At 41.2% G+C, this 12500-nt stretch overlaps 1 protein-coding gene across 1 annotated transcript in view; it reads left to right on the top strand.

Moving 5' to 3' along the window:
• The window catches only part of efna3b (ephrin-A3b), a gene marked incomplete at both ends in the record, with an annotated part of 138872 nt that overhangs the window by 117894 nt on the left and 8478 nt on the right, over positions 1-12500 (top strand). Inside the window, one exon of the mRNA XM_080744500.1 lies at positions 1-234. This exon is cut by the window's left edge and continues 62 nt beyond it. Coding sequence (XP_080600626.1) covers positions 1-234 — 234 coding nt within the window. The remainder of the gene's footprint in view (positions 235-12500) is intronic.

The following is a 12500-nucleotide window of genomic DNA, read 5'->3' as shown; positions in this document are numbered from 1 at the left end:
CGCACTACAACGACAGCCAGCGCCACCTGGTGGGCGCGGGCGAGCAGTACGTCCTCTACATGGTCAGCTACCGAGGCTACCGCACCTGCGACCCGCAGCTGGGCTTCAAGCGCTGGGAGTGCAACCGGCCGCACGCGCCCCACGCGCCCATCAAGTTCTCAGAGAAGTTCCAGCGCTACAGCGCCTTCTCGCTGGGCTACGAGTTCCACGTGGGCCAGGAGTATTACTATATCTGTGAGTATAGAATACCGCTGATTTAGTCAGGTTTGTTATTAGGGCCCGAGCACACACAGTGTGAGGACCCTATTGTATTTGCAAAGATTATTCTTCTTCTTCTTCCGCCGAATGAATCGCGTTTTTGAGGCACCAAACGTACTCCAAAAGTTGCGCAACTTTGCAAGCACATCACAAGTGGCGAAAATTTACGTATTTAAACAAAATTAAAAGGGGGCATGGCCTAATGGCGCAACGGCGCCCCCTACAAAATTTCAACTCAACAGCCCCACTATACGGTTTCGCCCTCAAGTACAAAAATCGGTACACACCTGTATCATGTCCGGACTCACAAAAAAGTCTCTTGGCGCCACGTCCGAAACCAAACAGGAAGTCAGCCATTTTGACTAATTAGTGGCGTTTTGGCGCATTTTTGGCCGTTTTCACGCGTCACAATTTAACGAACTCCTCCTAGGGGGTTAATCGGATCAACTTCAAGTTCGCTCGGCATACTCAAGACACCTTAACGATGAAAAGTTGTGCGAATCGTGAGTTTTCGTAAAACTGCGTGCCCGTGGCGAAGCGTCAAACTTCTTTCGCCAAACTGGAAGTGCCCTTCGCCAAACAGGAAGTACCTCTATAACTCATGAACCATTTGTCGTACAGAGGCGTGGGTTGCGTCATATGACTTGATTAAGAGTCCTTAACCATATTTTGCGCTTCCTTCGCCAAACAGGAAGTGCCCTTCGCCAAACAGGAAGTGCGTCTATAACTCATGAACCGTTTGTCATACAGAGGCGTGGGTTGCGTCATATGACTTTTTTTTTTTTTTTAAATGTAAAAATGCTAATGCTAATGCTAAAAATGCTGATTCTAAAATTTTAATGCTAATTGGCTGCTACCCCTTGTGACGTGGGTAGAGCTGCGAGGGCCCGGTCATTGCTGCTTGCAGCTTTAATGTATTTTTGTAATTTTTGGAATCTTCAGAGCATGGGGAATCCAAAAATCAGTGTTTCCATTTGCACAAACACCTGCAAAGCTGCCATTTTGGACGTTCAAAATGGCCGACATAAAATACATAATTTGTGATATCTTGGCTTCTAGACAACCCAGAAACGTAATTAAACATGCCAATCCTATGTTTCTAGGTCAAGGAATTGAATGAGTAAATGTTGGGTGACTTAGTCGACTTCATTACACAAGTCGACTCCCACCAGAGAAAGTCGAAAGTAAAAAAAAAAACAAAAAAAAAACAAACCTACATGCTCACAACGCCTCGCAACGCGAGGCGTTGTGAGCATGTAGATCGGCTATTTTCACAATTTCTGCCTCTATATATTTGACAATTTGCATAATGTTTAATTTGTCATTTTAGAGGTATTAAAAAGTCCATAAATTGTCACTTTAGAAATGTGCAGATACCCTCTATACACTTAAACTTTATGTTGGTTTGTTTACTGTTGAGTGAGAAAACAATGTTTCACATTAAGTTAATCATCTGGGGACGCCCCAACATAATCGGGGGGTCGTGTGTGATGTGATGACGTCATCAAACAATAAAGTCGACTTCAACTCAACTTTTTACAGAGTCGAGTCGACTTGCAAAAATCACAAGTCGTTAATGCCCTACCGCTGATCGGTGTAAAGCAGGTGTAGGCAACCTTATATTGGCACAGAAGTGTGAGAAAGAGGATTTTAAATTTAAAATAAAAAAAAAATCACCTAATTTACAGCAGATTACATCCTGCACATAATTCCACATTGATTAAAACTCTACTGGGGAGGGAGTCGGGTTATTGCTCTGAGTCTTGAAGTATATTAAAGGGGAAGACCACCCATTTTCAATATTGAAATATGTCATTAATATAACTTAGAGGAGTTGTGTGGAAATAGAAAAAAAGTTCCCCCCCTTCTGTGTTGCCTAGAACTGGAGGATTGATTTGGGGGTTTGTATTGTAAAGTACAATGTGTGATGTCATCAAGTTGTAATTTACAATACAAACCCCCAAATCAATCCTCCAGTTCTAGGCAACACAGAAGAGGGGGAACTTTTTTTTTGTTTCCACACAACTCTTCTAAGGTATATTAATGACATAGTTCAATATTGAAAATGGGTGGTCTTCCCCTTTAATGACTATGAGTTTAACTCTTTCTCAACCTTGTTGCTTGGAGAGAAGATAAGCAGAGAGGCCTGCAATAGGCTCTATGCATAGAGCCTATAGAACAGAGAAGTGTGACGTCATTTCCACTAGATGGCGCTATTTCGCCTGAAAAAAATGGTTCGTTCCGTTTTCATTGCATTGACATCGCCAGTGTGGAATCTTAGATCGCCTAATATAAGACCTGTGTTCAAAATATAAACACAAAACTCTTGCTTTTTGACTCAAATGGATATAAAGCATTGACTGAGGTGGAAATGTACACATCTACCCACAGATTAACACAATAAACCGCTAGAAACGATTTTAACAAAACACAACAACTACATTTCCCATGAACGCCGCTGCTGCCTGGCGCACACAACATACGTCACGCGCAGTGTGTTTTTCAGCTGTTTTCAGCAACGTGGAGCGGCTGGAGCCAAAACAACACAGCTCTAGACTAGTACCATAGAGAAGACTTAGTATTGTTTCTGATCAGGACCGCGATACAGTTGTTGGAGGTTGAACGTTTCAACAAACTCAAAAGAAAACCTTTACAAAATTGCAGAAATGGTATTGTGTTTTGTGCCAGATTGCAATCATTATAGCGGACAAAGTGGCCATGGCTGTTCTTTTCACCGTTTTCCAACCCATGAGAGGACAAGACGCACTTGGATTGAAAGGATACGGTAAGTTCTATTCATGGAAACTTTGAGATAAAATGTTAAAAGTACTGTACCTTTGTACAAATCTGTACTTTACTTGAGTATGTCCTATTTCCAATACTTTTACTTCTACTCCACTACATCTCAAGCCCTAATATTGTACTTTTACTCCACTAAATGTATTTGAAAACATAAGTTACTAGTTACTTTGTGGATTTATTATTATTACAAAACATACATTAAATGCCTCAACATTTACACTCGACATTTTGGCCATTTGAAAATAGTCTATCTACACGCTTGAGACATGTGGTACACTAGAGCATGTTATCGTAATGGGTACATTTTATACCCCCATTTAGCCCCATTTGTTTATTTCATTTGTGACATTTGCTAGGGCAGCCTGGTTGTGTTGTTACTGCATGCTGGGGTCTTGACTAGTTCATACAGTACCAAGCTACTGAACTCTAAACAAGCCCTGATTCTATGTCTGGTGTTTTATTCCCAATTCCTAGGTAGGATGAAACACACATAGAACACTGGTTAATGAGTGCTGAACAATGCTGTCCGTTTTGTTACTGAGGAAACTTATTTTGGTTGCTTGTGCATTTCATTTAATGAATCATTTGTTAAACTCAAACAAAGAATGCTAACGTTAGCATGATGCTAGCGAAATTGCTGACATCCAGTTATTGCCATTATTGGTTAGCTCAGCAAGCATCTGGTGTTATAGGCTACTGTTTAAAGTAGAGGTTTGGTAGATCTGTGCACTTACATCTGTACACTTGAAATATACAGTAGGCTGATTTATTTTATTACAGCAGAAGTGCATTTGGGATTTGAAATCTGTGTGTTGTTATAAATGCTGAGTTATTTAATTACAGCAAACATTGTTAATACAATGGTGTGTATTTTATACACTGTATTCATGACAACAGAAGTTATGTTACCTTTGTTTTTACTGTACATTTGTGTCAATATGCTCATGTGTTGACAATGTATATACAGTACCAAGCTACTGAACTATAAACAAGGCAAGCCCTATGATTCTATGGTGTTTTATTCAAATGTCAAAAAAAATGTCAAAATTTTGAGAACTTGAAATGGGACATTCTGCATAATGAGTACTTTTACTTTTGTACTTTTATTTAAGTACATTGGAATTCTGGACATTTACATGTAACAGAGTGTTATATTGCTGTTTTGGTGATTTTACTTCAGTAAACTATTTGAGTACTTTTTCCATCAATGACTGGATGCTGTCCTGTGGTAGGGTGTGCTTTAGGGTGAAGCAGGTCTACGTATGTGTCTGTTCTAGCTGGGTTATCAGGGCACCTGTTGGCAAGCTGGCTCCTATCCTACGGCCTCCCCCTGTTACAGTTGGAGGTTATAAACGTGTATCTAATTGGCTCACCCAGTGAAAGCAAGGGGAGAGATTTCTTCATAGCCAGCATGATAAAATGGCTGAGTGAGTGAGTGAAAGTGCCAGCCCTGCCTGCAAGAAATGTTCTTGGTTGGTCCCTACTGATTTGTCTGAACATCTCAATTATTGCACATTCTTGGGTATTATTTTATTTAATTGTAATGTGACACTTAATTGTAAATTAAAATGTCATGCTTGTGACTGCCCTACTCTCTAAATAACAATGTCTAACCTCTTCTGTTATCATTTTCTTTTTTAGACGGAAAGACCGGAGGCCCAGTAAAGATTCGAGAGTCTGCAGCTGTCATTTTACTGCCGGCTTCTCCAAAGGGCCTATATGGTTCGAGGGTAGAAAAGGCCCTAGGGTTAGGGTTATGCCCACTTCTGCAGGTATGCAACCTCAAGCAAGTCACCTCCACTTCCATACTGTACATCTTATGTGTTTAATTTTCACCGTCATCCACTTCTACATCATCTGCTCATAAATGTGCTTCTACCTCAATCTTTTCATGACTAAGTTGTGTCTGTCTGTCTGTCTGTCTGTCTGTCTGTCTGTCTGTCTGTCTGTCTGTCTGTCTGTGTCTCTCTCTCTCTCTCTCTCTCTCTCTCTCTCTCTCTCTCTCTCTCTCTCCCTCCTATCTCTCTCATTCAACTACAGCATATCCATGCAGCTCTGCAACAGCTCCAGATGAAGGCATACTGGAAACTCCACTGGAAATACCAGCTCCATCCATTTCATGTATGTTGTTTAATGTTGACCTTCATGCACTTCTACATCTGCCTGTAAATAAACATACTTTAACATACATTTTTCATGACTAACACTGTCTGTCGCTCTCTCTTCTCTCTCTCCTCTCTCTCATTCAACTCCAGCAAATCCATGCAGCTCTGAAACAGACCCAGGCCTACTCGTAGCTCCACTGGAAATACCAGCTCCAGTTCCATGCTTTTGTTGTTGTATGTTGTTTAATGTTGACCTTCATCCACTTCTACATCTGCCTGTAAATAAATATACTTTCACCTACATTTTTTCATGACTAACACTGTCCCTCTCTCTCTTCTCTCTGTCTTTTCTGTCTCTCCTCTCTCATTCAACTACAGCATATCCATGCAGCTCTGAAACAGCTCCAGATGAAGGCATAGTGGGACCTCCACTGGAAATACCAGCTCCATCCATTTCATGTATGTTGTTTAATGTTGACCTTCATGCACTTCTACATCTGCCTGTAAATAAATATACTTTCACATACATTTTTTTCATGACTAACACTCTTGCTCTCTCTTTTCTCTCTTTTCTCTCTCTCTCTCTCTCTCTCTCTCTCTCCTCTCTCTCATTCAACTCCAGCAAATCCATGCAGCTCTGCAACAGACCTAGGCCTACTGGAAACTCCACTGGAAATACCAGCTCCAGTTCCATCATGTATGTTGTTTCTAATGTTGACCTTTAGCCACATATACATCATCTGCCTGTAAATATACTCCCACTGTAATCATTTCATGACTAACACTGTTCTTCTCTCTGTCTTTTTCTGTCCCTGTCCTTCTCATGCAACCACCAGCAAGTCCATGCACCTCTGCCTCTGCCACACTACCACCTGTTGCATCCACCTCTGCGGATTGGCCAAGAATCCAGAAAATGATTGACGATGCTCATCTTGAAGAGTGCATGAGGGAGCTGCAAACTTTAAGGAATAAGAAAGAGTACTGTAGGGTGAGGTACTCTGCCTCTGAACTTCCAGATGATGTTCTGCGCATGGAAACGGGTCTGCCAGACAGAGCAATATTCCAAGATGTAGTTTTTTATGTGGGACTGTTCAAGGACTCAATAATCTATTTCAGTGGATGGAAAGTGGAGGTTCTCTCTCTGGAGGATCAAGTTCTCATGACCCTCATGAAATTGAGAAAGAACTACCCGAATAAGCATCTTGGCCAGTTGTTCCACTGCAGCACTGCCACAGTCAGCAATATAGTAACCACTTTTATCCATGTGCTACATGACATTTTCTTTAAAGACCTCATGAGTGTAGTGCCAAGTAAAGAAAAGAATCAATTAAGCCTCCCTGCCTCTTTCCAGAATGAGAAGTACAAAAACTGCAGGATGATAATTGACTGCACTGACATAAAAATAGCCGCTCCTCATCCAATGGATGAACAGAAGCAGACCTATTCTGCATATAGAGGGATGCACTCCTTCAAGTTCTTGTTGGGAGTTGCACCAAATGGTGTCCTTACCTACTGTAGCAATCTGTTTCCTGGTTCAGTTTCTGATAAAGCCATAGTGCAGGAGTCTGGCATCCTTAATCATTTTAAACCTGGAGATTTAATTTTAGCTGACAAAGGCTTTTTAATTTCTGACATCCTGCCAGAGGGAGTATCGGTCAACATCCCACCATTCCTCAACAATGGAAAGTTCACAGAAAGCGAGGTCCTGCTAACAAAGAGCATTGCTAGTAATAGGATCCACGTTGAGCGAGCTAACGCACGTATAAAAGACTTTAAGATCCTCAGCTTCATTCCACCCTGTATGCGATGCTATGCTGATGTGCTAGTTCAGGTTTGCGTTGCCTTGGTGAACCTGCAGGACCCTCTTATAGGCAAAATGAAGGATTCTCTGGTGTGTCATTGACTTGTTTGATTTATTAAAGATGCCTGGGAATAAGTGTCTGTGCCATTATGAATGGATATAATTATGATATGAACTGTATAATTATGACTTTCCCTTAATGTTGTGCAGACATATTTGTCACAGACAAGTTATTGGTCCCACTAACCTACAATGTCAGTGGAAAAAGCCAGCTTGTGCGAAAGAAGACAACTCTGCCCATAGAATGTAGTACAAATCACTCTGGGTGACTTAGAGAAGACACAGGTCAGCAGTTGAGTGACCAATGGAGGGTTAGATGTGTACCTTAGGATTTCCCTTTTCTCCAGAGCCAGAAAAGGATTATTCTCCAATCACCGGCTTAACCATTCCAGTAATAGTGGCTCAGAGTGGACATCAAGGACCGGTTTTTGCTTTTTCTTTTTTTAAATAATTTTAGCACAATGCCTGTTTCACATTTCAAATATTCTATGGTAGTGCCTTGCCCAAGGCACATCAGTGGGTAGGTAAAAATGTCAAGACAAACCTGTATTCATACTCATAGCTAAAATCCCCTCACATATACATATATATAAATCATGGAAGCCTTCATTCAGTTTTCCTGAATTGTTATAATAACTTTATTCTCCATTAAATGAACTTTTCAGAAATTTCAGAAAACTAAACATGCAAAATGTCAACAGCTGTTAGCACAAATGAATTATTTTTTAGCTAATGAATAATGACATTTTAAAACTGATTGGTCAGTGTCAGAATCATGGGTTAAACAGGGGGGTCCTCACTGTAACCACAGGGGGCCAGCCAAATCTTTGTGTGTTGGGGAACATTAGCTGAAAAAAGAAAAAAAAAACAGATCCACAAGTCTCTTTCTTCTCAAGACACTAGTGTCTCTTTCTTGTCATGTAGACAACGGTGTCTTTTTTTGAGATTCTCAGCTATATTTTTATCCATGCCTTACCCCTTATGGACCGGTGGATGATGTCAATGTGATAATTGTCTTTAGTGCTTTGAAAAGTTCAAAGCCATCATCTACCGGTAGGAAAAAGTAGAAAGTGAAGAAGGTAAGAAAGCAATTTTTGAAAATGTGTTAAATTGCTCCATCTACACCTTCTCTCTCAGCTTTCCTACTTACTTTGAGGAAAATATCCATCACAAGACCAGGGGTTGATGACCCCTGACCACTGCAGTAAGTTTGATTTGTGTAGGGCTGAGATTTTTTTCACTGCAGATAGTCTAAAATTCTAAATCATCCATAACCCTTACAGGCGTTGACAGTAAGGCTTGCCCACCTGCCCCCGGCAGGTAAATTAAACCTTCGGGCAGGTGAAGTTTGCTTTCTGGTTGCCCGACCAGGCAAGTGCTCATTTGAGAGGGGACACATGAACTGTCTATTAACACAACACCAGATATCTGCCTAAACACCTGAACGTGGCCAGCGCTTTCTGTCTTCTGGTCTGTGGAATGTAAAATAAGAGCACTGTTTAACTATAATTTACTGCTGCTACACTTAAAAATCTAAAATAAGTGTGAAACCATAGACATATTCAATAATAGCTAATTAGCTATGTAGGTACAGTATGAGATTTTTATCGCACAGCCCCAGAAAGTAAAGAAATGAATTGAGCGGTAATTAAAAGCTTACAGTACTTATTTTTATAATGGACAATTTACTGTTTGGGCAAGTGGGCATGACCTTTGGGCAAGTAGAAAATGAACTGTACTTGCCCGACGGGCAAGTGCCTCTGAGGCCTTAGTGTCAAGCCCTGCCTTATATTATTCAATTAATTCTTTCAATGGACTAAACATTGTTTTACTTGATGGCATTCCTGTCCTAGCATTTGGTCTTTGTGCCCTCAAAAGATTTACAACACCAAAGGCCAATTGGCCGTGCCCCTAAACGATTAAATTCTAGGCCTGCTCACAACGCCTGCTGCAAGATGATGTGAGTTTGTAGATTTGTTATTTTCAGACAGTTGGTGTAAAACGGCAGACAGAGTACAGAGCCAAAGGTAAAATTGATAACTGTCAGAAAATACACATTAATATGAATCCAACGCATTTTGTGCCCAATTGTAACAATGGCAAAACAAAAGTCTATGAACCTATCTATGAAAAGGTTCTACAACACAATTTCATTCAAAATATAGTGAGGGGTCCCTGCTTCATCTCTCTTGGCCTGAAAACATTGACTACCACTGGTCTAAATGTTATGAGGGGGATGAAGGGCGATATGACATGGCCTGTCAAATCACTTGCTGACAAGATTTGGGAGCATGTGGGCTAGGTAGAAGGCCTCCAAAGCTTGGATGTTATCCTTCCAAAAGTCATCGTAGGGGATGGGAATGATGACCACATCTTTGGTTGTCCACACAACAAAATAGCAAGTGGTTCGTCCAGTTATGTGGAGCTGGCCCTGGACCTGGTGCCAGTAGACATGGTCCTGTTTGAGGCTGTAGGTCCCACCTTCCCTCTGGAGACAGAAGTCCTTGTTGAGAACTGCCTCTTCAAGTGTCATGTTCCTCTCCCGATAGGGGCATTTCACTTCCAGGAGGCCGTTTGTGCCTACAAGGCCATCAGGAGAGGCACCAAGGATTCCACTGCTTGTGAGGAAGAGCCCACACTGCTCAACCGTTTTACCTGTTTCCTTTTCAAAGGCATTGACCCCCTCCCGCTCGTTGCAGACACCGTGCTGCACTGCCTTCACTCTGCCAAGGTCGTATTCCCCTCGTAGCCTTTTCAGGAGGCTTGGGGTGATGCGTTTGGCTCTGAGTACACATCCGAAATTGCTGGCTGTGAGACGTCCTTGTCTGTGAGCATGCCACTCCTGCTTGTCCCGCTGGCCAACAGTCATGGACTGGATGATCTGCTGCTGTTCCTCTGTCAGTTTCATCCTGGAGAGGATGTCAGCCGGTCCCAGATGTCCACACTGAGCCACAATTTCTGCAACAGTCAAGCAGGTGATTGGGGAAAAATCATTTTCTGTCTCTGGGGAAACCTTTTCTGGCTCTGGGGAAGAGTTGAATCCCAAAGGTACACATCTTCCCCTGAATCGGTCACGCAACATCTGGCGCTTGTCTTCTGTAAGTGCCCCAGGCTGCAGTGATGTGTACGCTGTATCTCTGTGGTACAGGTTATGGGCAGTGTTGACTTCTTGAGTAGAAGCTGGCTTTTTCCACCGACACTGAATGTCAGTGGCACCAACGTTGTGGGTGGCAAAGATTGCCAGTGCTGCTGCATGGCTGCACTTAAACGACCCCCGTGGGCATTCACAACTTGTGGATGCAATCCCTGCATTCCCCATAGAGACCTGCCAAGTGACAAGATGTTCAGCGCATCATATCAAAGCTGTTGTGTGCAGTTGTACCAGCAACAACAGTTTAAGTGTGTGAAACAGGTCAGTATATAGGTAGGCCTACCAGTAAAGGAATTAAATATTGCTGAGATTAAAGAAATAAGTAAAATAAATTAAAAGACAAATAAATCAGCCTTGAAATGTGACAGTCACCTCCACTTGGACTTAGTAACATGCAGTATTGATTGCTAATACATGAATGGCTGATGTATGTAATGTTAAATCATATGGTATATGCATTGATAGACTGTTATGTCATCCCCAGATACTTTATTTTTATTTTTATCGCTTCAACTAATGACATGATTGATTAAAGAATTGAATTAGAAGTTTGCAATGGGAAAAGGTACAGTTTCATGACAGCACAAATCACTGGTACACAGTCAAATAAGTAAGCTTTACAGCTTATTTACACTTTACCACTTTATGTGTCTCATATAACATTGAAAGACAGACAGATAGAGAACAGAGTAGGCCTACTTTGCATAGGATAACATCAATTAAATTGTGCTTTGAGGAAAGATGCAGGTGAATTTACCACTTGGGATCAATTAATGTTTATTTTATTTTATCTTTTTTTAGTTAAATACTCACAGAAACACGATATAATCGATCACGCATGCTGGCTCTGACCAGCCCAGTTAAATGACCATCTGCATACATGCATTGTTCAACATGTCCAGATTTGAAATGATTCTCCCCTCTCTTCACGCTTTTCTCTTCATCTTTAAAAAATGACATGATGTCAAAAACTGAAACTGCCATTTTTTAATACTTTTGTAATATTCTAATAACGTTTGAAATATAATGATGATACACTATGTCTATGTGTCACTGACGCTGACAGCTGATGTAGTGAAAGAATCTCTGGAATGTTTTGAAGGAGCCGGGGCTGCGTGACGTATATTAGCAGCGACAGTCTGACAGTGTCTCTGTGTAGTTTCCAACTGTTCAGACAGTGTAGATTCGATTTTCTCTAACAACAGACTATATCAAATATGAATGAATATCATAAACTATGCAGAACCACCCCCTTGACAGAAAAGCAAGAGTTTTGTGTTTATATTTTGAACACAGATCTTATATTAGGCGATCTAAGATTCCACAATGGCGATGTCAATGCAATGAAAACGGAACGAACCATTTTTTTCAGGCGAAATGGCGCCATCTAGTGGAAATGACGACATGACTTCTCTGTTCTATTGCAAGCAGGCAGGAACGCAGACAGAGCAGAGATGGTTCAGTGTTCCAGTTTGGTTGTTTATTGTAGGATGCATGAAGCCATGGTACAGAGAGCCAACCATCGGCCCTTCAGCGTCCGGCACAGAAGACCCCAAATACATTATTCTGCTCAGCCTTTATACATTTCTAAGACACATTCTGTCGTTCTATTGGTCCAGACCTCCAGACATGTTGATTAGATTGGCATCTTCTCAATCCACTTGTGGCAGATGGCCCTGTTGACTGTAAACAACATATCAATAGCTAATCACTTCCTACAAAGAGACTAGTGCCCCACCAAGGACCCCTAGGTAGTAAATATAAATAAGCCCCCTTTGTTGCAGAGACAGACCTGATTGAGTTAACCAGTCTCCTGTTTCACTGCTGACAAATGTACAGACACAGTAGACAATATGTGAATATGGTTTCATAATATACGATATGTACAGATACAGTACACACACATGTACAGATACAGTACACAATATGTGAATATGGTTTCATAATATACGACAGTCGTTAACTTTTTTTTTGAAAAAAAAGAAAAATCTTTTTGAAAATCTTTTTTTTTTTTTGAAAAAAAGCAAATCTGGACAGCCTGTTTTGAGAACCCGTGGGATGCTTTTAACCTCCACCTTCCCAAAACCAGAGAAAGACACAACGGTCTGAAATGGGACTTTGTGAGGATAGAAGGTGCTAGTGGGACCCCAAAAAAAGGTTTTAAAATAGTAAAAGTGAATTTTCATGGTGAATCACCTTTAATTCATGGTGAATCACCTTTAATTTGAAAAGGGTTGCTGACCCCTGGTGTAAAGTAACTATAGATGTTGCCTCTTCAACTCTTTCTCCTTTTGCACAAAGTAGTGCAACGCAAGATAGGGGG

This window comes from Nannobrachium achirus, assembly GCF_963921795.1.
Source record: "Nannobrachium achirus genome assembly, chromosome: 2".
Classification (NCBI taxonomy): domain Eukaryota; kingdom Metazoa; phylum Chordata; class Actinopteri; order Myctophiformes; family Myctophidae; genus Nannobrachium; species Nannobrachium achirus.
The sequence above is the reverse complement of the archived record's forward strand: the minus strand, read 5'-3'. Positions and strand labels throughout refer to the sequence as shown.